At 34.2% G+C, this 26,439-nt stretch overlaps 2 protein-coding genes across 4 annotated transcripts in view; one reads left to right on the forward strand and one right to left on the reverse strand.

The window, feature by feature from the left end:
- Nucleotides 1-8,098, reverse strand: part of LOC127732566 (uncharacterized) — a 29,377-nt gene extending 21,279 nt beyond the window's left edge. The window contains exons 1-2 of one of the 2 annotated variants that reach the window (XM_052241619.1): nucleotides 7,895-8,094; nucleotides 1,901-5,128 (exon numbers count right to left, since the gene is read on the reverse strand). In XM_052241619.1, coding sequence (XP_052097579.1) covers nucleotides 3,048-4,850 — 1,803 coding nt within the window. In that variant the 5' untranslated portion in view covers nucleotides 4,851-5,128; nucleotides 7,895-8,094 and the 3' untranslated portion in view covers nucleotides 1,901-3,047. Of the gene's footprint in view, nucleotides 1-1,900; nucleotides 5,129-7,894 lie in introns of those variants that run through there. The other variant, XM_052241621.1, reaches the window with a different exon arrangement.
- Nucleotides 8,099-18,221: 10,123 nt separating this feature from the next.
- LOC127732560 (selenocysteine insertion sequence-binding protein 2-like) overlaps nucleotides 18,222-26,439 on the forward strand; it is a 57,794-nt gene continuing 49,576 nt past the window's right edge. The window contains exons 1-2 of one of the 2 annotated variants that reach the window (XM_052241612.1): nucleotides 18,222-18,386; nucleotides 26,168-26,313. In XM_052241612.1, coding sequence (XP_052097572.1) covers nucleotides 18,351-18,386; nucleotides 26,168-26,313 — 182 coding nt within the window. In that variant the 5' untranslated portion in view covers nucleotides 18,222-18,350. The remainder of the gene's footprint in view (nucleotides 18,387-26,167; nucleotides 26,314-26,439) is intronic. The other variant, XM_052241611.1, reaches the window with a different exon arrangement.

Here is a 26,439-nt window from a genome sequence, read left to right on the forward strand (position 1 = left end):
ATTCCAATCTAAAAGACAAATTGAAAGAATTGGTCCTGCTTTGTTTCATCAAAAAGAATGGCCAACGTAGATACAAGTATCTTGTCTTAGGGAGGGATAAATCCGACTTTGTAAAAAAATCACTATGATTCAAACAAAAAATTCTCTGAAACTGACATTATCAAGATGCTTGATTTTTTGACAACATATTTGTTACGTTTGTAGGGCGTGTTTTTCAACAAACAATCGGCATCCCCATGGGAAAAAAGTAAAATAACAAAAATACCGAACTCCGAGGAAAATTCAAAACGGAAAGTCTGTAATCAAATGGCGAAATCAAAAGCTCAAACACATCGAACGAATGGATAACAACTGCCATATTCCTGACTTGGTACAGGCATTTTCTTGTGTAGAAAATGGTGGATTAAACCTGGTTTTGTAGCTAGCTAAACCTCTCAATTGTATGACAGTCGCATTAAATTCCATTATATTGACAACGATGTGTGAACAAAACAAACAGACATAATAGGTAAAAATGTCAAAAATTGGGGTACAGCAGTCAACATTGTGTTATAACCTTAATCACTATTAAAACAAACTAATATGTAACAAAGAAACACAAAAAAGCATATAGACAAAGCACATTAGCAAAATGAAAGACAAGAATACAAAAATTTACCATAGCACAATAACACAATGACGGGATGACTAAGTACAGAGCCACGTCATATGTAACAAAGAAACACAAAAAGGCATTTAGAAAAAGCACATTAGCAAAAATTAAAAACAATAATACAAAAATATTACCATAGCACAATAACACAATGACGGGATGTATAAGTACAGAGCCACGTCAAATGGATATAACCAAAAACAGACTAAACAGTAAAAATAATATGCATAAAGACAAATAAAAGAATACTTAAACACGGAACCAACTGTGCCTCCCTTCTTGTCGACTTGTTCCTTTATTCATATGAGGCTGACTTCATACAGGAACTTCTTAGGAAGAAAGAAAAGAAGTTAGCAGTATCCTTTAACTTTACTCTCCGCTATATAGATGATGTTCTCTTGCTAAATGATTATGTTGAACGCACCTATCCCATCGAACTTGAGATAAAGGATACAACAGATACAGGTAATTCTGCCTCATATCTTGACTTTCATCTAGAAATTGACAATGAAGGTCGGGTGAAAACAAAAAGTTACGACAAAAGAGATGATTTCATCTTCCCAATTGTGAACTTTCCATTGTTATGTAGCAACAGTCCTGCAGCGCCTGAATACTGAGTATATAATTCCCAGTTGATACGATATTCCAGGGCTAGGATTTCCTTGATGGAGGGTTGCTGCTCACAAGGAAGCTATTAAACCAGAGTTTCAAGTGGTGAAGTTGAAATCATCACTTCGTAAATTTTACGGACGCCATCACGAGTTGGTTGATCGTTATGGAATATTCGTTTCACAGATGATAGCGGATATGTTCCAAATGTCGTAACTACAATCCCGTCCCCATTTCCCCGAATGTGACCTACTGAATTGAACTTATTACCGAGTTTGTACTAACATAAGCTACACAAAGGGTGCCACATGTGGAGTAGGATATGCTTACTCTTCCGGAGCACCTGATATCACCCCAGTTTTGGTGGGGTTCGTGTTGCTCAGTCTTTAGTTTTCTATATTCTGTTTTTTGTACTATTGTTTGTCTTTTGGTCTTTTTCTTTTTTGGCCATGGCGTTGTCTGTTTATTTTCGACTTATGAGTTTGAATTTCCCTTTTGGTATATTTCGCCTCTATTTGAGTGGACAATGATACTCGTAGAAGTTTGATTATAATTGCTGTTAGGGTGTTGTGTCCTGTCAAAAATCTATATCACATGATTGTGTTTACGTGTGACCTTGGATTCAATTTATTCAAGTAATAGATACAAAAATACCTCTTTAATTAAAACAATTTAAAAATAAAAAGACATGGTATGATTGCCAATGAGACAACTGTCCACCAGAGACCAAATGACATAAAAGTTAACAACCATAGGTCATCGTACAACCTTCAACAATAAGCAAAACCATACCGCATAGCCATTCATAAAAGGCCCGGAAGTGACAAATGTAAAACAATTCAAACGAGAAAACTAATGGCCTTATTTATGTACAAAATAATGAACGAAAAACAAATATGATATACAGCAACAAACGACAACCACTAAATTTCAGGCTCCTGACTTGGGACATCCACATTAGAATTTAGCAGTGTTAACCATGTTTAAAGGCGCCAACCTTCCCCTAACCTAGAACAGTGGTTTAACAATAGTATGTTCTCTCCTAAAAATAGGCTTAATATTCCATCTTCACTTAAATATCAGAATTATTTAACAAATTGAGGCTCATGTTAAAAAAAGTAGAGAAAATCCCTAACCCTAGGTCGTAAAACATATAATTTAACATGTAAGTGCTCTGGTTTAGTTATTAAAAAGTTCTTTTGTGAAGAAAACAATAATCTTGCTTTGAAGATTTAAACACAGTTCTATAAAAGTTTTAATGAATTTGTATATTAAACTAGTAACTTTATAAATACATTCACAAGGGTGACTGTAGAATAGAAATATTATCTCTTTGGTATTCTTCTGAACGGCAGCAAAACCCTTGCTCAAGTGGGCGTCCGTTTGGCTGTGCAGGTTGTATAAATACACAGCCATGTCCGTTCAAAATGAAAACGTTAAAGCCGATATCTTAATTGTTTATTTGTTCTAGTCCTAAACATGAAATAATTGCACTGGACGTTAATCAAAAATCAATCAATCATAAATACAACTGTTGGGACGTCTTGGGGACTATATTTTCTGTTTTTAATGCTGCCACATCTCAACTTTAAAACAGACATAGTAGTATATTGAAATCATAAATCAAAATTTTAAATTTTAGTTAAAAATTATTCCAAACAAGGGCTTTATCACATCCTGTCCGAATCGTGGTCTTTCAAACAATGTATGTCAACCAGCCGACGATACATCTATCTTTTAAGTTATATGTATGTATAAAATTAAAGATGATTTAAGTTTTTACATTTCATTGGTTTAACAATTTCAATTTACACCAGCGGGCGAAATGGCTAGAGTCATTAGAGAAATAAGCAAACATTTGTTCTCCTATTCTTTCCTTGGCTCGACAAACTACTTCATCTGGCTCATAAGTTTTAAACTCATCACTCGAATAATCAAATACTGAAACGGATCCATCAAACGGAACTTTCAAAATACCACTTTGTATAATGTTCTTTGTGAACGGTCCCTTGAATGCATAGTGGGCAATCTCGCACTTAATATATTTTTCTTTACGTTTGATGACATCAAGAACCACTGAACAGTGCAGGAGTTTGTAATACCTATACAAAATTATGTCACCTTTTTGTATGTCGTCCTTTTGTCGAACTTTCTTCCTTGTTACACTAAGCATTTTCTCATTTCTCTCGAAGCACGTTTTGCACAGCATACCATGTTCGTATTCGACCTTGTTTCTCAATAGTTCGTCACTAAGACCATGGAATCTTTTTCGGAAAAATATTTTGAGAACAATTCTAGCTTTTCTAATTTGAATACTGAGCCTTCTTCCAGTCACACACCAAGAAGCAAAATGTTCGCAATTATTATCAATAACGCCGTACCGAAATTCTTCTTGATCACTATTTAAAGCCTCAGATGCCCTTTTAACTATTTCTTCTGGACTTTTCGGTTTTATACTTCCCCAATATTTACAAATCATTACCATTTTCAAATCGACTGTTTCAGTTTTACGTTTTAATTCGACAATGGGTCTTCTACGACGAATACTATCCCTAATGGCACCTTTGTTTGTCTGATGAATCAGTTCTAAACTAATCGTCTGACTGTTATCATCCTCTGGTGGAATTACTCTAATTACAATTGCATGATGGTCATAAAAACTCCTTGAAAGAATGACATGGTCGCCTTGGTTGATTTCCTTCCAGGTTTTAACTTGTACTGGTTTAATGCAATCCATACAACTTCTAACATCCTCACTCCCATCATGTTTTAGCGATTGTAAAGATGTTTGTAAATCTTTCGAATCCGTATCATCATCGGGCATGCCCAAAGACAATCGGTCTGTATTTGGTTCTATCCCATCACCATTTTTTGTTTCGAGTACATAATTGTTTTCGAGTACTGATTCTGAAGTCGATTCAATATTTATGTTAAATGGAGAGTTCTTTTCAGTAATATCAGCAATGCCTAAATCGTCCGCCTTTTCACTTATTTTGTCTAAAATCAATGGTTTCACGTTTGTCGCAGGTGTGTTTCCCTTTGTCCAATTAGCAACAGTTATGTGTGATGGGGGTCTTTGCATCATCTGAGAATCTTCTAACGTTGAAATGGCTGTTGTTGGATCTAAAAAATTTGAATTGCCTGGAGATTTGTCTGCTTTAATATTCTTATTCATTTTATATTTTTTATATTTTTTGTTTTTATGATCAACATCATGGCCATTTGACAGAGTTTCAATAATAGTAGCATCACATATGTCTCCAGTTCTTCGTTGTAGATTTTCGTTTTCCTTAGATATTACAGAATCAGATTTATCGTTTATGCTATAGAAAAACACTTTGACTTCTGACTGATTTACAGTGTCAGTATCGTTTTGACCCAAAAGTTCAAACTGTGCTTCGACATTTACAGTTTCTAAATTTTCCTCATCAAAGTCTTTCCGATTTATAACCGCTTGCTGTTTGCTGTAAGTGTCTTTTTCTTTGTTGTCATCTTCAGTAGCATCTTTCAAAAGACTTTCACTTTTACCAGTTCCTTCCCTTCGATAACTATCTCCAGAGATATCTTCAAGTAAAGGGTTATCGTCCATGATGTCTTCAATTTTATTCCAGGTCGTGTTTCGTGTTGGTGCTTCCTCGATAGCGTTTTTAAGTTGATTGCTCTCTTCAGTTTGAAGAAAAAGTTATGGAAAAAACTTAATGCTTATTTCTTGAAATCATAATTGTGTCAGTTATACGAGATTACCTATATACGTAGTTTTACTGTTATTCTCTGTGACTTATCATTTGTAATTATCATGTCTATGGGTTTTTTTTTTTACTTTCAGTTGCATTGGTTGTGTGAACAGTTCAAGAATTTATATTTCCACTGAAATAGAAAACAACATGTTTCATGTTTCATGTAGATATCTATTAAGGATGTTCGCTACTCTGTTTCAAAATAACAAGTGTTTTAAAGACTTTGATGAAATGCGAGTATTTATAAAACGGAACTAAAAAAGCAGAAAAAAATACGCGGTCCATGTGCTTGTTTTTCAAATATAAGCCATTGAAATTTGGCTTTAAATGATTGTCTCTAGATTTTTCATACATTTAACATTGACACCTTTTTTCTTTTCAAAAACTATGAAAAATAACAAGGATTTTATAACATTTTCAAAAATGGCTTTTTTAAAACTATATGTTTTAAAGTAATGGAAAGAAAATTAGGGATTAGCGGGCAACATTTTTAACAGCACCTCAATGTGGAGAATAAACACTAAGTTTTCTCAATTGAATTGTTTCATAATTTTCATGTTGGGGCCTTTTATAGCCGACTATACGGTATGGGGTATTCTCATTGTTGAAGGCCATACGGTTGCCTATAATTGCTTACAGCCATTTTATTTGAACTTTGGTGGATAGTTGTCTCATTGGTAATCATACCTCATCTCCTTATTTTATATAGACAAAGGAAGATGATACTAGTATGTGCAAAAATGTGCCACAAGGTATAACTTATTTATTGTGGTCGCTGAAAAAAATGTGCCACAAGATAAAGCTTATCAAATGTGGTCGCCTAGGAAAATGTGCCACAAGGTATAACATCAATTGTAGTCGCTGAAGAAAATGTGCCACAAGGTATTACTTATCAACTGTGGTCGCTGAGGAAAATGTGCCACGAGGTATAACTTATCAATTGTGGTCGCTAATAAAAATGTGCCAACAGGTATGACTTATTAATTGTGGTTGCTAATGAAAATGTGCCAACAGGTATGACTTATCAATTGTGGTCGCTGTTGAAAATGCGCCACAAGTATAACTTATCAATGGTGGTCGCTGAGGAAAATTTGTCACAAGGTATAACTTATCAATGGTGGTAGCGAGGAAAATGAGCCACAAGGTATAACTTTTCAATGGTGGTAGCTGATGAAAATTTGCCACAAGGTGTAACTTAATTATCAATGGTGGTAGCTGAGGAAAATGAGCCACAAGGTATAACTTATCAATTGTCGTTGCTGAAGAAAATGCATCGACAATTTTTAATACGCACATCAATGAAAAAAACATACATGTATGTGGCAAACAGGAGGTAAATAAAAGGCGGATCTGAAAATTTGATACATGATTTAGCTTAATTACCAATGTGCAGTTTGGTACATGTACTAAATATCATGATATTCTGATTTGCTGAGAAAAAACTTCTTCTACCGAAATCAATGTAAAAAGAACACACTAGAAATGTATCTGAAAGAGTAAACCAATATGGACCTTGGAACCAAATATCAAGAAGCTTTAGTTTGTAGTTGCTAAGAAAAATGAGACACAAATGTGTTACGGGCGGACGGACGAAACGACGGATGGACATAGGTAACCCAGTATACCCCTACCTTGGAGATATGATGCAATTGTAGGTTCTAATTGCTCAATTTATATTCCAAATGAACTATATATTAGAACGCATAAATTGGATGCATATTGAATGACAATGATTATAAAGTATATTCACAAATAGCCTACAAACCATTAGTAACACTGGAATCTGTTTTGATAGATAAGATAATCTGAACAATCCATATCGGGTAAATGATACTGTATTTACACAAGACGTGTGTAGGTACATGTCAGGTAAAATCATAATGTTTTAAGTGTTTTACAAAAGACGTGTGTTAGTCCATGTTATGAATGTGGTTACACCAAACATCAAGTGTATCCAAAGTTTATTGGCCGTTTGTACATTATACATATAACGTGACTGTATTAGTTTGAAATTATTCAACTGAAAAGTTAACAACACATTGATGCTTCATTCATACAAACACAAGTTCTGATTACTCGATAGTATTATATATGTGTTAATGTGTTTATCTAGTTGTAATCAATATGGGTCAACCATGTATAATAAATAACACTACACTGGGGGTCTCATTGGGGGGTTCTGATCCCGCATCCCGCTTACTGTTTTGTCAGATTCCCGTATCCCGCTTACACTATGTACGTAAGCAATTCTCATTTTTTTGGTAATTTCCCGTATCCCGCTAGACATCATTTCCCGTTTTCACGGCACAATAATTTGACTTTCACGTGTCACGCTTACAAAAAATCGGCAATCCCGCGTCACGCTTAGACCCCAATGAGACCCACAACACTGTATTGATAACCTATGACGTACTACAAGGTAAATCCAAAAAAGGGGAAGTCCATAAAAACCGTCAAAAAAGCGCAAGACTATATATTAACCGAAATAAACAACATACATAAACATATAAAGTGGTAACAGAGAATCAGCTCAACAGACCAAACTCCTCCTAACCAACAAAGAAAAACAACAATGAGCAATACACGGACATTGTACAGACTGTGTCAGAGATGCTGTATGATAGCACTCTCAGACATATCTATTCTACTCCTTATACCTTACACTTAGTTACTTGAAGGTGTTACTTATACATGTTATAGTCAAATAGATAATTGCATGACAAGATTAGTAACGTCTAGCTATAAAGAGAGAGAGAGAGAGAGAGAGAGAGAGAGATTAATAAATCTTTCCGATTTACTGCATGAATAATTCAGAAAGAGAGAGAGAGAGATTAATAAATCTTTCCGATCTACTGTATGAATAATTCAGAGAGAGAGAGAGATTAATAATTCTTACCGATCGACTGTATGAATCATTCACTAAACATATACTAATGTAAGATAAATCATGCCACACGTTAGTTTACACACATAATACCGATATTCTTTCATAACAAAAATCCTTGAGAAAGTCCTGTGAATCATATATGTTACTAAAAATACTCTCAAAATTATATCGATTTCGGTCACACAGTGTGTTGCTCGACGATCCTTACTTTTCTGTGTTGTGTTGAACGACTTATTTTTTACAAAGGTATTTTCTGAGGGTATGGGTGTGGTTCCTTCGTTTCTGTATTCCTTCATTTTTTAGGTTATTTTTTTTTTTCTATACTTTATACTTTTTGCCGAATATTCTCTATCTTTATATTTTTAAACCCCCATTTATATTCCCTATGCTTTATTTGTTTGCCCTATTTTTCTCTATTCTTTATTTTTTTATCCATTTTTTTGTATATTTGGTCCATTATTCTGTATTCTGTAAACCCATCCAGACCCTCTTAAATGTCTGCAGTTTGATTGCTTTCTCGGTATATTTTCCCTTTTTTGTGAGCATAAAATTCCCTCTAAGGGTCAGGCTACAGTACATGGGCTGTGTTACAGATTTTGGTAAAATTTTGCATACAACTTTGGCTCGGTCATCTATATGAACTGACAATCGAAAAAATAATGCATTTATACATTTATCTTTTTTATTATCTAAAATATCACTGATTGAATTCTTTCAAAATCGATAAACATTTGTATAGAAAGCACATAAAATCGGCGAAAATGTTTTTAAATTTGTCTTAAAATCATAAAATTTCCAAAGATTTTTCTTTTAATCTATATGTTATTGATACATAAATTTCTGTTTTTAATGTAAGTCATCAACTTCGTTTTTACGGTATACATCGTTGAAAGAGGTGATCTCTAGGTGAATAAAATAATACCACAAAACGCCGAAATATGCGTAACGTCGTCCGTCGGGTTGTAGGCCGTAAAACGTCGATTTTGTTAACGTTTCTTCACTACCAACAAGGTAATAGATTGGTTAATAGAACAAAAACGAAGTCGGTGACCATATAAAATTGAGAATGGAAATGGGGAATGTGTCAAAGAGACAACAACCCGACCAAAGAGCAGAAAACAGCTCAATATAAAAAAAAAACATGTGGTATGATTGCCAATGAGACAACTCTCCACAAGAGACCAAATGACACAGAAATTAACAACTATAGGTCACCGTACGGCCTTCAACAATGAGCAAAGCCCATACCGGACAGTCAGCTATAAAAGGCCCCAATGGGTCTTCAACGCAAGGAGAAAATCCCACACCCGGAGGCGGGTTTCATCTTGCCCCTAAACACAAATGTGTATTAGTTCAGTGAAAATGGACGTCACACTAAACTCCGAAACATATAAATGAACTAAAATTAAAAAAAAAACCATACAAGACTAACAAAGGCCAGAGGCTCCCGACTTGGGACAGGTGCAAAAATGTTAAACATGTTTAGTGAGATCTCAACCCTCCCCCTATACCTCTAGCCAATGTAGAATAAACAAATACACAGCAGTACATTTATGTTTATTTTACACCATTGAAACAGAAATTTATGTATCAACAACATATATTTTTTTTTTAAATCTATGGATTCAACTTGTTCATTACTGTTCCTTGACCTTAAACGTAATCTCATGTCAATAAAAAAAGTTGAAACAGGAAACAACGACAAACGTAATCTCATGTGAATAAAAAAGATGAACCAGCAAACAACGACAAACGTAATCTCATGTGAATAAAAAAAGATGAACCAGCAAACAACGACAAACGTAATCTCATGTGATTAAAAAAGATGAACCAGCAAACAACGACAAACGTTATCTCATGTGAATAAGAAAGATGAACCAGCAAACAACGACAAAAGTAATCTCATGTGAATAAAAAAGATGAACCAGCAAACAACGACAAACGTAATCTCATGTGAATAAAAAAGATGAACCAGCAAACAACGACAAACGTAATCTCATGTGAATAAAAAAGATGAACCAGCAAACAACGACAAGCGTAATCTTATGTGAATAAAAAGATGAACCAGCAAACAACGATAAACGTAATCTCATGTGAATAAAAAAGATGAACCAGCAAACAACGACAAGCGTAATCTCATGTGAATAAAAAAGATGAACCAGCAAACAACGACAAACGTAATCTCATGTGAATAAAAAAGATGAACCAGCAAACAACGACAAACGTAATCTCATGTGAATAAAAAAGATGAACCAGCAAACAACGACAAGCGTAATCTCATGTGAATAAAAAAGATGAACCAGCAAACAACGACAAGCGTAATCTCGTGTGAATAAAAAAGATGAACCAGCAAACAACGACAAACGTTATCTCGTGTGAATAAAAAAGATGAACCAGCAAACAACGACAAGCGTAATCTCATGTGAATAAAAAAGATGAACCAGCAAACAACGACAAACGTAATATCGTGTGAATAAAAAAGATGAACCAGCAAACAACGACAAGCGTAATCTCATGTGAATAAAAAAGATGAACCAGCAAACAACGACAAACGTAATCTCATGTGAATAAAAAAGATGAACCAGCAAACAACGACAAACGTTGAATAAAAAAGATGAACCAGCAAACAACGACAAACGTTATCTCGTGTGAATAAAAAAGATGAACCAGCAAACAACGATAAGCGTAATCTCATGTGAATAAAAAAGATGAACCAGCAAACAACGACAAACGTAATCTCGTGTGAATAAAAAAGATGAACCAGCAAACAACGACAAACGTAATCTCATGTGAATAAAAAAGATGAACCAGCAAACAACGACAAACGTAATCTCATGTGAATAAAAAAGATGAACCAGCAAACAACGACAAACGTAATCTCATGTGAATAAAAAAGATGAACCAGCAAACAACGACAAACGTTATCTCATGTGAATAAAAAAAAATGAACCAGCAAACAACGACAAACGTTATCTCATGTGAATAAAAAAGATGAACCAGCAAACAACGACAAACGTAATCTCATGTGAATAAAAAAGATGAACCAGCAAACAACGATAATCGTAATCTCAGAAACGAGAAACACTTATGAACCACATCAACAAACGACAACTACTGAACATCAGATTCCTGACTTAGGACAGGTGCAAACAAATGCGGGTTATATTACATTTCAGCGCCCCATTATTCTCTATTCTTTACATTTCAGCGCCCCATTATCCTCTATTCTTTACATTTCAGCGCCCCATTATTCTCTATTCTTTACATTTCAGCGCCCCATTATTCTCTATTCTTTACATTTCAGCGCCCCATTATCCTCTATTCTTTACATTTCTGCGCCCCATTATTCTCTATTCTTTACATTTCAGCGCCCCATTATCCTCTATTCTTTACATTTCAGCGCCCCATTATCCTCTATTCTTTACATTTCAGCGCCCCATTATTCTCTATTCTTTACATTTCAGCGCCCCATTATTCTCTATTCTTTACATTTCAGCGCCCCATTATTCTCTATTCTTTACATTTCAGCGCCCCATTATCCTCTATTCTTTACATTTCAGCGCCCCATTATTCTCTATTCTTTACATTTCAGCGCCCCATTATTCTCTATTCTTTACATTTCACTTTACATTTCAGCGCCCCATTATCCTCTATTCTTTACATTTCAGCGCCCCATTATCCTCTATTCTTTACATTTCAGCGCCCCATTATCCTCTATTCTTTACATTTCAGCGCCCCATTATTCTCTATTCTTTACATTACAGCGCCCCATTATTCTCTATTCTTTACATTTCAGCGCCCCATTATTCTCTATTCTTTATTTTTTTGGCCTTTTTTTCTATTCTTTATTTTGTTGGCCTATTTTTCTCTATTCTTCATTTCATTGCCCTTTATTCAGCATCTTTTGTCTATTTCTCACTTCTGTTAATCCCATCCAGACCCTCATATAAACATTCAAGCTTCTTAGAGTAATTGAATGTCGATCCCTTAAGTTTAAGTTGAAGTATAGAGGAAATACGATAATCCTATAATACATCATCACACTCATAACTAGGTTCGTATAACATCCTCTTAAAAACCGTTAAATAATATTAAAGACGATCTGTGGTTTAGAAAGTAACTGAAAATCGTGTGAAAATCATGTTTCGAAAAACCGTCAAAATGCGGGATTTTGCACTGCATGATTTTACCAACAGACCCCTACCGCAAGGACAGGTAACCAACTCCTTGTAAACTGTTGGCCACGGGCCTGAAATATGACGTCCAACTGAACACTTTTCCACGCTAGTCTGATTTTCCTAAATAAGAAGTCGTGAAGGCTATTGGATTTTTCTATCAATAGCACTTTACATCCAGATGCTTTTAACATATATATAAAGCAAATATTTCCGTAGGATTTAAATATGACAATGTGTGCAACATATTCAGATTGATTTCAAATGAAATTATAATAAATGATTATGATTTTTTCCAGACTATCTTCCCATAAAAGGACCATGAACATAAACCAGGCCGTTAGTTTTCTCGTTTGAATTGTTTCAAAATTTGTCATTTCGAGGCCTTTTATAACTTGCTATGCGGTGCGGGTTTTCCTCATTGTTGATGGCCGTACGGTCACTTTATTTTAGAGAGTTATGTCTCATTAGCATTCATGCCACATCGATCCTCCGTTGAATTTTTATATTGAAATCAACTTGAGCTGATATTAGTATATATGCATTGTTCAACGATGCAAAACGTACAAAATAGGAATATCAGTCATGTCAGTGCATAAATTTAATTTAAAAAATAATCGTAAAAATGACACGGTCTTTATTTTTCTGTTGATTTTGCAACGGACAAATTGCATATTCACGGCCGACACTCGGCTAACCGAGAGATTGGTCGGTTAATCTATATTGAGTATGTGGCTATATGGGCGGTTGGTCTGTTAATCGGGTCGGTTATACGTCTGTTAAGAGTAAAACGCACAATTTAAATGTTCAACTCTGTTAAATATACAGATTTTTGGCATATTATAAGAACCAAATAAAAAAAAGAAAAGTGTCTGACAAAATGATATCTATTTTCCACTTGTAAAAACATTTCATAGTCTGCGCAAACTTCAGTAAAACTAAAAGGCGTCGCGCAAGTATGTGGTATTTATGCTTATACGCATAGCAATTGTTTTAATAAAAGGCGAAACAAACAATTTTAGATATCATTTAAAGGACACAAAATAGTACTTTGGTTCTAAAAAATAAATTGACATTAGTAAATATTTCATAATTGTAATATAACGTGAGTAATACCACGTTTTAGTGACTATTACGGGAATAAAGTCTGTTAATGGGTTGGACAATTAAAATTGTGTCAGTTAAGAGTTATTTAGCCACGACAATAGTTTTGCTACCTTTATAATTTCCCATTAAAAAAGTTAACAATGAGATGTACTTGAGTAAAAAAAAATACAATACGGTGCAACAGTATCCTTGTAGTAAGAGCATTTTTATTTTGACTTTCTTTGCATTTTATTGAAAGGTGTGTCACTGCAATATAGCGTGATATGGATTGGCCGCTGGAATATGCATGAATTTATTATTAACGTTTTCAATCAGCCTTGATTTTTGTGTCTGTTCAAAGAAGCACGTTCAAAAACCCGACTGAAAGTGTCTATCTTATACAACACCGGGTACATATAACGTGTTGTCGTTCTCATATGGACATGATATTTGCCACTGGACGTTAAAACCTTATTCGTCAGCATCATCCAATTGGTTCTTTTGTTCTATTACTTAATCATATGTTGTTTACAAAACATTCTAAAGAAGTAAATGGAAAGAAGCGAATGCAGCTACATTTGATTTTCTTAAGTTTTAATTCATTTTATTCCGTTTAGTTCCTTTCTACATAAGTGCAGAAGAGAACTGCAGTTGTGCGCTTGTAAAATTCTAGCATTTGTCACCAATTTGAGTACATCGCAATCCGTTACTGTTTCAACCACCCCCTCCCCCTGAAATTTTGTTTTGTTTGCACTTTACAATATTTACTGAGCTATCAGATTCAGCGGTTGACAGGAGGCCAATGTTTATCGGACTCCAGTCTCAAATAACATAAAGTAATATACAGTAAAAAAAATTGCAAAGCATCTATATAGGTATCGTTGTCTATACTATTAATTTAAAAATAAGGAGATGTGGAATAAATGCCAAAATTGTTTTAACAATCATCTTGGAGGGTCTAAATAGTAAAAAGGGGTGTTTCATGTCTGTATTCATAAACAATTGTTATTTTTCTCTCTTTTTTAGCAATGCATCACTCTTTACTGTCCTTATCTATTATTCTATATTCTGCGTCTCCATCCAGATTCTCGTGTATACCATGAGGGTCCGGATTGGGGGTGTTGTTTATTTCTGTATTCTTTAAATTGTTATGTCACTTTTCTCTACATTTTAATTATTTTTCTCATTATTCTTTCTCTATTCTTTATATTTAAGCATCGCAATATATTTTACTTACTGATGTTTAATTTAGTTACATTACGACGTTTATCTCTGATATAAAAAAGCAGATGTGGTATGATTGCCAATGAGACAACTCTCAACAAGAGACCAAAATGACACAGAAATTAACAACTATAGGTCACCGTACGGCCTTCAAACAATGAGCAAAGCCCATACCGCATAGTCAGCTATAAAAGGCCCCGAAATGACAATGTAAAACAATTCAAACGAGAAAACAAACGGACTTATTTATATATAAAAAAAAATGAACGAAAAACAAATATGTAACACATAAACAAACGACAACCACTGATTTACAGGCTCCTGACTTGGGACAGGCACATACATACATAATGTGGCGGGGTTAAACATGTTAGCGGGATCCCAACCCTCCCCTAACCTGGGACAGTGGTATAACAGTACAACATAAGAACGAACTATAAAAATGATGTATATACTGGTTACCAATGTAGATGACAAATTGGTGTCATTCATAACAACGAAACAGAATTCACATGATATATGCGACCATTCTTGAATGAAATTAATATTACTTTAATATTACACTTTTTGAAACCATTTTTATCAATTTCCAATTTCCATTCTCTAAATTTATGTTTCATTGTTCATGTGTTGTTTCCGTATATTTTAGCCACTCGTCTTGAGCCTACCCATTTGATCCGATAACTCCCCATAAAGCAATCAAATTATATTTTCATTGCCATTCATAACTCTTAACAGACCAAATAACAGACCGGGTTTTATACATCCGACCCATTAACAGACCAGGTTTTTAATAAAAATTGATTAATATCACCAAAATACAGATTTTCGTGTAGATTTTTCACACAATGATATTAATATGGTTATCAAACATAATGCCTGTCTTTTTTCGATGTTCAAAATATTGCATGCAAGTAAATTCAGCCAAGTTGTCATTTTGTGTACATTTTGTGTGTGTAAAATGTGTATAAATTTATTGATGAGTAACCCGCCTTTTCATTTTATTGATTGTTTATCGAAGCTAGAAAAAAAATAATTACACCACTGGATTCAGTACATTGAATTGTTTTGTCAGACATGAATAATTTTTATGATAAAAAGTATATTTAAAAAGTTATACAATGAAACATACTGAACTTGCAAGTATTTTCTCAATAACACCTGATTAACAGACTTTAGCCAACCCAATTAACAGACCAACCGCCGATATAGCCGCATACTCAATATAGATTAACCGACCAATCTCTCGGTTAGCCGAGTGACGGCCGTGATATTTGGGGGGTAAACTTTAAAGGTTGTGCTTAATACATTGGTCCAAGGCAAAAGTTGAAATTCATACGATGAGAATAAGATCCTTTATTTAAGTCCTGGATCAAGTGGCATAACCAAATGACATGAACATTGTTATCTTGATCCATGTCAAATTGTGAACTTGTCCCTAATGCCTAGTTCACACGTACATTTAATTCGAATTGAATTCGAAACGAATGCGAATCGAATTCGCTTATCGCGTTCACACACTCTTCCTTTTTAATTCGAATTGATTCGAAGTGGCTAATTCGCATTAACCAAATCGCATTAGAAATCCGTTTTGTTGATACGAATTAAAAGTTAACGTCGTTCGGACAGTAACTAGCAAACTTTGACGCGTATTGCAATTCGAATTAGAATTAACGTTTGGACGTAAAACGATTCGAATGCGAATTAAACTAATTCGAATCAGTTAATGCGAATCGAATTCGAATTACGTGTGAACGCAGCATAAAATAAGTACTTCTTCGGTTACAGATACCATCAACGTACTGATGTTTACTTTCCGATAATAGTATAATGACCAGTGGTTTAACGTCCAGTGGCAAATTCAATACATATATTCAGTACGAGAACATGTTACTGTGATACGAATATGAAACCTCATTTGGACTTGACCGTCACTGACGCCTAGTCGGATCTGTGTTGTGATAGTTCACAAGGTAACAATACACAAGAAGACATGTCACCCTTCCTGGACAAATATAGTCTGACTCCACGTTAATCAAGTTTTTGTTTGTCCTCTTGAATACTACGTGCGAAAAGAAAAGCAGTAAGTACCAATTTTAAAATCTTGAGATGACCTGGACGGTGATCGTTCCCACGTCCCCCTGCACTCGAGGCGAACACGCTACCAGTACGGGTAACAGCATTGATTAGTAGCAACGTTGCGATACATCATTTTCCGCCAAAGAAGGTTGATTCGTCCAATGGACCCAGGTCTAATATACCCGTTGGCTCGATTAAATGTTAACCGAATGAAAGCCATAAAACCTGCACATAATTAAGAAACAGCTAATACATTCCACTAAAATCTTTTACTCAAAAGGAATATCAAAGATTTTGGTAAAAGAGTTCAACATAGTTTAATTCCAGGTTGTGTCATTTTTATTTAATAGTTTAAAAAACGATTTCATAAGAAAAACAGAATAATTACAAAAATATTCATTTCACTAACATCATAAACGTGCAAATCTAAAAATTAAGCAGAGCATTAAATCAGCTAGTACAATGGTGCAAAAATAAAATTAAACACCTATAGGTTATACATGTTATTACATACGCATAGCATTTTAAATACTGTACATGTAATTTTAAAAAGACTATTGACGTATAAATTTAGCATAATACAGCTGGGTGGCGGCTCTTCATTTGCACCAGCTACAACACAACTGTTTACTACACTTTTAAAAATGACTTTATCTTTGATCTTCCGAGTCTTCTTGAACACTAATATAGTGTGTTTCTTTCAGTGCATGCATGTATAGCTTAAAATGTTCAGAGATCGCATATCTCCATGAACGGCTTCGTGTACCTTGCCGCACTCTCTGCAAGTTCAATAATCAATTTTTACAACAACGTTTCCGCCCTTCAAGTATCCCATTCGACCTATCGTGCAGAACAAACACTTTGTCCCTAATTTTGTTCTTAAATATATTCTCTAATATCAATTAATAAAGCGGTAATATTTGCCACTCGGGATGTAAACAATGATGTAGCTAGGATTTAACTTGACATGGGAACAGTTCTAAGGAGAAAGACACGTTAGCACAGTTTTTTTTATCTGAAAAGGCACAGCTTGATCATGTTTATACGTATTAAATAGAATCTTTTGAAAAAATGAATGCAATTTTGCTGGATTTAAACTGGGACAATTATACTAGTATAATAATATAATAGTCCCAGATTTAAAGTTATTTGCACTATAAAAAGCTGTTTCTAGCATCATTCGTTAAAAGGATATTTTTTTTTTTTGCTTTCAAAAGTATTTTGTAGGGGAACTCTAAATGACAGTTGTCCGCTCTATTTTGGGTTGAGCAAGCAACATTAAAAAAACAAAGATATCCTGTCTACATATGGCCTGATGAGATAGTTTTTCAGTGCAGTCTGGGACATAATAGTTTAATAGTCCGAGGAGCAATCAAGTTTTGCCACGTTTGGTTTAACAAACTCAATGCTAAAATGGATTATATCATTAAAGTCCAGATTACTATTCCCAAAAAATTAATCGCCAGGAGCAGCACAAGTGTGGTCTGGAGTATATAAAAAAATTTTTAACTTTAGACTCCCCCTTACCAGGTTCCCCTTTTTTCCTTCACCATTATTAAAACAGTAATGTGATGCATTGCTTACATCATGGGTAGTCAAGGTCGTTAAAGACCCCTTTAGTAGTATTGCATACAAATATAGCATCAATCTATTCAATTAAAGTCACGAATCTAATCGAGCCATTTAAATAACAAATCAATATGACACGTTTGTTTACTCTTTTATACGCACATGGGTTTGTTTATTTACATTTTAGGAAAAATTTTGTCACGTGATACACGCCTCCTTACAACTTCCGCTAATGAACGACAACTTTTGCAACGTAGGAATGCACAGATTCGGCAAAACTGTTCCATCGTGACAATGAAGAAAATTACAACACATAAAAAGATTGAAATTCCATGGCACAATCTGTAAACTTTACCATGGACCCCCAGGTTGGTCCCAACGTGAAAGCTATATAAAAATAACATTGCGTAATGCTATCATTATCTCTTGGCCCACAAAAATATTTGGCACAAATCACCTGATGAAGCAGTGCCATGATCTGTTAATTTGAGAAATAAGTAAAGTTTTCACCAATTCAAATAGAAAAATCCTATAAATCTCTTGTTGCACTGTACAGTTAAAATGGAAGAAAGTACTGGTCTTGCAGACTATAAAATTTTGTAATAAAAAAAAAAAAAAAAACGAAAATAAAAACAACAGCTGAACAGGAAGAAATAAATAAAATGTTCCTAAATTCCTAAGAATTCAAAATAAAATATGAATGATAGCCTTTGATTTAACTGGTACAAAATGTGTGCTGTTACATGATAAATTTGATAAGCTGCATCTCTGTGTGATTACGCAACAAAAACATTAAAAAAACCCGCTTTCGTGTCGATCCAGCCCCATATTTAGAGTCTTATTCAGCCCCAATTTATAAATATATACATACATGACATATATGAATTGTAATACATAAATTTCATCGTCTCTGTTTAAATCAGTTCTCAAACTACAACAAGCTGTGGTCTGCTTCCCTGCGAGCTGAATCTCCAGCGGGATTGCATACCTGCCAACTTTGAAAATCCCCATGGGGGTATTAGTGCGCGACATCAATTTCAAAGGTTACAATTCTTTGCGACTTTTTTTGCTCCTGCTGGTTTGTGGTCTAGAAAAAGTGTCATATTTGTATTATGAGCTTACAAGCCTTTTTCTTCTGTTTATTTGCATGATTCTAGTTATTATATCAGTAGAAAAGATAAACATGTAGCTAGAATACCAGGATATATTTTCTTGTGTAAGAATATTAAATGATTGTTGACTTTTCCAATTTAAAATTATGCACAAAGAAGAAGGACATTTATTTGGTCCTTGTGAAAAATAAAGAATAGAACATTGTACTTTAAATGATTTGGTAATTTAATTTAATAAAAAAATGACAACTGTAGTATATGATATGTTACAGCAAGTGTAATGTCAATAAGTTAGTGAATAAACTACTATTTATTATCTTTATGGTAGTACTGCATCATCAGTCCTCTACAATAACTTTTTTTCCAACTTGTCCAGTAGGACAAGTACATACCAAAACTTACTTGTCCGAATGAAATTGTAACTTGTCCAACAAAAATCTTAATAATAACCTTTTTTGCATTTTAAGTTGATTCAAGGAACAAAATGAATTAAAACAATAGAACAGAATTTGATTTATATCTTTTGAAATACCTTTTAAAAATATGAGTCGAGAACAACTGAATCTAGTCATGTCACAGGACTTATGTTCTAGATTTCATCAATGCCAAAGTCTCATCAGACTCTACACATGAGGCACCGTCTGATCATGCTGATAGGCCTGTCAATTTCCACTCATTTGATTTGTATCCTGGTTTTTTAAGTGGAAAAAAGTTTATTCAAATTCAATCAATAAAAAAAAAGAAGATGAGGTATGATTGCCAATGATACAACTCTCTGCAAGAGACCAAATGACACAGAAATTAATAACTATAAGTCACCGTATTGCAAGTATTGTTTTTTCTTCTATATATGATCAAATATGATTTGGGAATTTTATGGTAAATAATTTCTTCATTTTTATTTAAGATATATTCTTGTTAAAAAAATTACGGTATGGTTTTTGTCGAGCCTGCGACTTTTGTTGCAGAAAGCTCAACATAGGGATAGTTATCCGGCGGCGGCGTTAGCTAACTTCTTAAAAGCTTTATATTTTAGAAGGTGGAAGACCTGGATGCTTCATTCTTTGTATATGGATGCCTCATGTTAAGAAGTTTCTGTCAGTCACATGTCCAATGTCCTTGACCTCATTTTCATGGTTCAGTGACTACTTGAAAAAAAGTTAACATTTTTTGTAATGTTAAATTCTCTCTTATTATAAGTAGTAGGATAACTATATTTGGTATGTGCGTACCTTGCAAGGTCCTCATGCCCGTCAGACAGTTTTCACTTGACCTCGACCTCATTTCATGGATCAGTGAACAAGGTTAAGTTTTGGTGGTCAAGTCCATATCTCAGATACTATAAGCAATAGGTCTAGTATATTCGGTGTATGGAAGGACTGTGAGGTGTACATGTCCAACTGGCAGGTGTCATCTGACCTTGACCTCATTTTCATGGTTCAGTGGTTATAGTTAAGTTTTTGTGTTTTGGTCTGTTTTTCTTATACTGTATGCAATAGGTCTACTATATTTGGTGTATGGAATGATTGTAAGGTGTACATGTCTAGCTGGCAGGTGTCATCTGACCTTGACCTCGTTTTCATGGTTTAGTGCCTCAGTGGTCAAAGTTAGGTTTTTGATCTCCTGTCTCCTGCGTTGCCAAACTGTCTATTAAATATGTCTCCTACGGTGCCAAACTGTCTATTAAACTTGGAGCCGAATCGTTTCGAGCTGGTGAGGAACTGTCTTGTAAAGTTACCTTATCTACAAAGCGCAGCATCGGATCAGTAAGAGAAGTTGGATTAAATTTATTTTCTGCATAATAATTTAACTTGTCCCGTCGGACAAGCTTAATATAGCTTTTACTTGTCCGACCTTTTTTTCCTCTGGTACCGGACAATCGGACAAGCGTTATTGTCGAGCCCTGATCATTGAATTTTTTGTCAATCAGCCCTGCTTTTATTCTTAAGCTGAGTAGGAACCTCCTTACAGATGAAAATTCACCTGCCATGTTCACAATTTTACAAATCTGACTAACACACAGAGGAATACAACACAAGTTCAAAATCTAGCATGTCCCAATAATCTTGACAGAAAACGTTTTTGATTGGCTTATTAATTTGATCATGTGAAACACAGACTTTGATTGGCTGATCACGATTGTCTTCCCTTGGGAACAGTTCAAAATTGGGAACAATCATATTTTTCGTGTAGATTTTCACAAAATCGTGTTTTAAAGGTTTTTTCATGATCACGATCGTGCAATTGTGACAAGGGGTCAAAATCGTGTAGTACACGCCTAAATCATGAAAGTTGGCAGGTATGGGATTGTTCCTGCACATAAGAATAAAAAAGTACCAATCTTATATATTCATATTATTAATGCATTCGTATATGCATGCTACTAAACAAATTCTAATTAAAATGCATATGAGATAATTTAGGAAAATGTCCGAACTTCCCCATGTTTACCCTACACGATGATGCTGCTTTAAAAACAGTACTTATTATACTCCTTTTTGTATCGATTTAAAATAAATCATCTGAATGTTCCTCCAATATAAGGCATACTTCACTTACCCGCAGTCATTAATTATCGATACTTTGTGCAAATTCCATTTACCCTGAATCAAATATGTCACCAAATCCTCCAATATTGATATAAACAAGGATTTAAAGTTAAGATTACTATATTATTACTATATAAATCCTTGATATAAATTATGATTTATTGTCGAGCCTGCGACTTTTGTCGCAGAAAGCTCGACATAGGGATAGTGATCCGGCGGCGGCGGCGGCGGCTACGGCGGCGGCGGCGTTAGCTAACTTCTTAAAAGCTTTATATTTTAGAAGGTGGAAGGTCTGGATGCTTCATACTTTGTATATGGATGCCTCATGTTACGAAGTTTCCGTCAGTCACATGTCCAATGTCCTTGACCTCATTTTCATGGTTCAGTGACTACTTGAAAAAAAAGTTCAGATTTTTTGTAATGTTAGATTCTCTCTTATTATAAGTAATAGGATAACTATATTTGGTATGTGCGTACCTTGCAAGGTACTCATGCCCGTCAGACAGTTTTCACTTGACCTCGACCTCATTTCATGGATCAGTGAACAAGGTTAAGTTTTGGTGGTCAAGTCCATATCTCAGATACTATAAGCAATAGGTCTAGTATATTCGGTGTATGGAAGGACTGTAAGGTGTACATGTCCAACTGGCAGGTGTCATCTGACCTTGACCTCATTTTCATGGTTCAGTGGTTATAGTTAAGTTTTTGTGTTTTAGTCTGTTTTTCTTATACAGTATGCCATAGGTCTACTATATTTGGTGTATGGAATGATTGTAAGGTGTACATGTCTAGTGGGCAGGTGTCATCTGACCTTGACCTCATTTTCATGGTTCAGTGGTCAAAGTTAAGTTTTTGAGTTTTGGTCTTTTTTTCTAATACTATATGCAATAGTTCAACTATATTTGGTATGTGCGTACCTTGCAAGGTCCTCATGCCCGTCACACAGTTTTCACTTGACCTCGACCTCATTTCATGGATCAATGAACAAGGTTAAGTTTTGGTGGTCAAGTCCATATCTCAGATACTATAAGCAATAGGTCTAGTATATTCGGTGTATGGAAGGACTGTAAGGTGTACATGTCCAACTGGCAGGTGTCATCTGACCTTGACCTCATTTTCATGGTTCAGTGGTTATAGTTAAGTTTTTGTGTTTTGGTCTGTTTTTCTTATACTGTATGCCATAGGTCTACTATATTTGGTGTATGGACTGATTGTAAGGTGTACATGTCTAGCTGGCAGGTGTCTTCTGACCTTGACCTCATTTTCATGGTTCAGTGGTCAAAGTTAAGTTTTTGAGTTTTGGTCTTTTTTTCTAATACTATATGCAATAGGTCATCTATATTTGGTGTATGGAAATATTTTATGATGTACCTGTCAGTCTTGCAGGTTTTATTTGACCTTGACCTCATTTTCACAGTTCATTGCTCAGTGTTAAGTTTTTGTGTTTTGGTCTGTTTTTCTAATACTATAAGCAATAGGTCAACTATATTTGTTGTATGGAAGGATTGCAAGCTGTAGTACATGTCTGCCTGGCATTGTTCATCTGACCTTGACCTCATTTTCTTTGTTCATTGGTCAATGTTTAGTTTTCTTGGTTAAGTCTGTATCTTAGAAACTATAAACAATAGGTCAACTATATTTAGTGTATTGAATGATTGTTAGGTGTACATGTATTTCTTGTTTGGTTTATATGACCTTGACCTCATTTTCTTGGATCATGTTAAGTGTATGTGATAGTTGTAGTAAAGCTTTATATTTAGGACTATCAACATAATATCAATGATTAGTAAAGAAGGCGAGACATTTCAGCGTGTGCACTCTTGTTTATTATGGGCCGGATCGACTTGGAACAGATCGACTTGGGGCCGGAACGACCTGATACCAAAAACCCTATCTATTTGTCAATTTAAGTTTTCAAAAACCCTATTCATTTAAACATTGGTAAAGGAGAACACTGTTACAAAAATATGCGTCTTTCTAGTCGCTGTCGAGTGCATAATTTACACTAATAGATAAATTTATTTTGCATATTATTTTTTTTTTTGAGGTTGTGGGTTTGAACATACAGTCAGGGGTACTTCCTGTACAAGTAATATTTATTTACTTGAAGAAGTAAAAAAAATATACTTATATTTATATAAGTTAATTATAATGTTTGAATAATCTCCCCTTAATTTTCTCAAAAAATTCACTTGTATAAGTAATTTTTTTTTTACAATCCCACAAAAACTCTCGTTTTGAGATGTAAAAACATGCCTTTAGTGATTTTTCCCAGGTTAGCTCATAATTTTTGATTGGAGTTCAATGTTTCATTTCATTAATTCAACAAAGAAACTGATTGCGCAAAGATCTTAAGTATTTGCGCAAGGCCTTCAATCATGAGCAAAAACCCATACTATATAGTCACCTATAAAAGGCGGCCCCAAAAAAAGACAACAGTAAAACAATTCAAATGAGAAAACTAACCCTGAAAGACCATTGTTGTTTCCCAAAGCCATATTTAATATGGTCAACATGGTCAGGTACCAGTTATATTGATGATTTTGAGTACTGTAAATTCAGAAATTATTGCGATTTTTATTAATGCGAATTATGCGTCTGGGTGAATATTGCAATAATAAGAACTCACATTCTGATATCTTGTACTGTATCTGTATGCAGAGTTTCCTGAAATCACAATAATTAATCACATTTTCGTCCATTCTTCAGAAATCGCAATAATAAATGCATGTAATAATTTCACAGTATTTGTATCTTTACTAATTTGTCAATTATCAAAATTGCATTTTAGCTTCAGAAATGCCATTTTTAGCTCACCTGAACCAAAAGGCCAATGTGAGCTGTCAACATCATTTGGCGTCTGTCATTCTTTGTCAGTTAACTCTTTATAGAGTTATTCCCCTTTGATGATGATATTTTACTAAAAAGTGGCCATTGTTGAAAATGGAGGTGAGCGCCAAAGGCTCTTTAGAGCCTCAAGTTATGTTTTGCATGTTTTGTGTATAAAAACATGGCCAACTATTATTTAGATAGAGTTGTCTACCTTTTGCATAATTACAAGAACCATATTTATTGTCAGAAAATACCTTTTTATTAGTCCCCTACCGACGAAGTCGAAGGAGACTTTAGGTTTGCACTCTGTCTGTCTGTCCGTCCGTCTGTCCATCTGTCAGTCCGGCAACTCAGATTTCCACACTTTTTTTCTTCGTTCTTGAAGATATTGATTTGATATTTGGTATATAGTTTTATAATGACAAGTTATAGATCAAGTTCGAATTTTGTTCCGGTCTGATGATTAAGTCTAGAGTTATGGTCCATAAAAAAAATCCATAACTAATGTTAAGTACTATGTTAAACCATATATCTGTACAAAGGGAGACAACTCATTTTTTAAAAGACATTCTTTGGTAAATTGTTTGAGGAATTTTGTGGCAGGTTTATATGTTATTTTGTATAAGGCCAAGTAAATTTAATTAGTAGATTTTCATCCAAATTTTTGAAAAAAATGGGGTGGGTGGGAGGATTTTATTTTTTATTTTTTATTAGATATGAAACGCTCTTGTGACGTGTTCTTCATATATGCAAGTGTAATAATAAGGTTCTATCATGTATATACATGTATAACGAATCAAACATACAAAGAAATGCAAAAACCAAAATTTGAAACAGGATGTTATTAATGAAACGAAATTATCGACAGTTACCGGTAACAAAAATGAACAAAATCCGGAAATCGTAAATTTTTCAAAATAAAAAAAATTGGGGCGGAACGTTTTCAGAGGGGCGGGCGGGGATGAAAATCTATCAATTAATTTTAATTGGCCTAAACTAATTTTCTGAATGCTACATGTATATATATATATATATTTTTTTTTTATTAAGTGAAATCCTTTAATTAGATAATAATCTATTTTTATTAAAGTATATATTTCATTACATTACATTGTCATGATTGTGTAGATAAAAGTTGTTGACATTTTATAGATAAGTTACAAATCTATATTAGCATGATTAGTTTGTGACAAATGAAAGAAAAAAATATTTGGAACTTTTAATTATATTTGATTGTAATTCGAAAATAGATATACATTGTATTACATCATATCTAATGTTAGAGTGTTATAGGCTTTCCACACTTTTTTTCATCATGATTGAAGATATTAATTGACAATTGGTATATAGTTATATCATGACAAGTTACAGATCAAGTTCAAATTTATGTTTCAGTCTGATAATTTTGTGCAGAGTTATGATCCTTGGACTTGAAAAATTTCTCTCATATATTCAGTTTTCCACACTGTTTTTAGTCATGCTTGAAGATATTGACATGATATTTACTTTTTGTTTACACCATGACAAGTTATAGAACAAGTTAGCATTTTGTTCCAGTATAATGAATTTTTAACCGGTAGAGGACTATGTATTGCCATGCAATACTCTCAGAATGCTTGTTATATTATAAAAAGTTATCATCTTTGTTTTTTGCAGGGAAATGGTCATGCAGCTGGTTTATCAGCGAATGCAGCAGTATTTATACCTCGTAATTATGGCCCTCCGATACCACCCTTACAAACAATACCTACTTACATGACCAACTGCTTTCCGTTTGTGCAGCCAGATTTTAATGGAAACAGGTAAGAAGGGTTGTGAAGCATGTAGAATATAGTTGTCATCTGACAGTAGCTTGGTACATGTAGAATAGAGTTGGTTTTATCATCTGACAGTAGCTTGGTACATGTAGAATAGAGTTGGTTTTATCA

The sequence above is a fragment of the Mytilus californianus genome, unplaced genomic scaffold (genome assembly GCF_021869535.1).
Source record: "Mytilus californianus isolate M0D057914Y unplaced genomic scaffold, xbMytCali1.0.p SCAF_25, whole genome shotgun sequence".
NCBI lineage: Eukaryota > Metazoa > Mollusca > Bivalvia > Mytilida > Mytilidae > Mytilus > Mytilus californianus.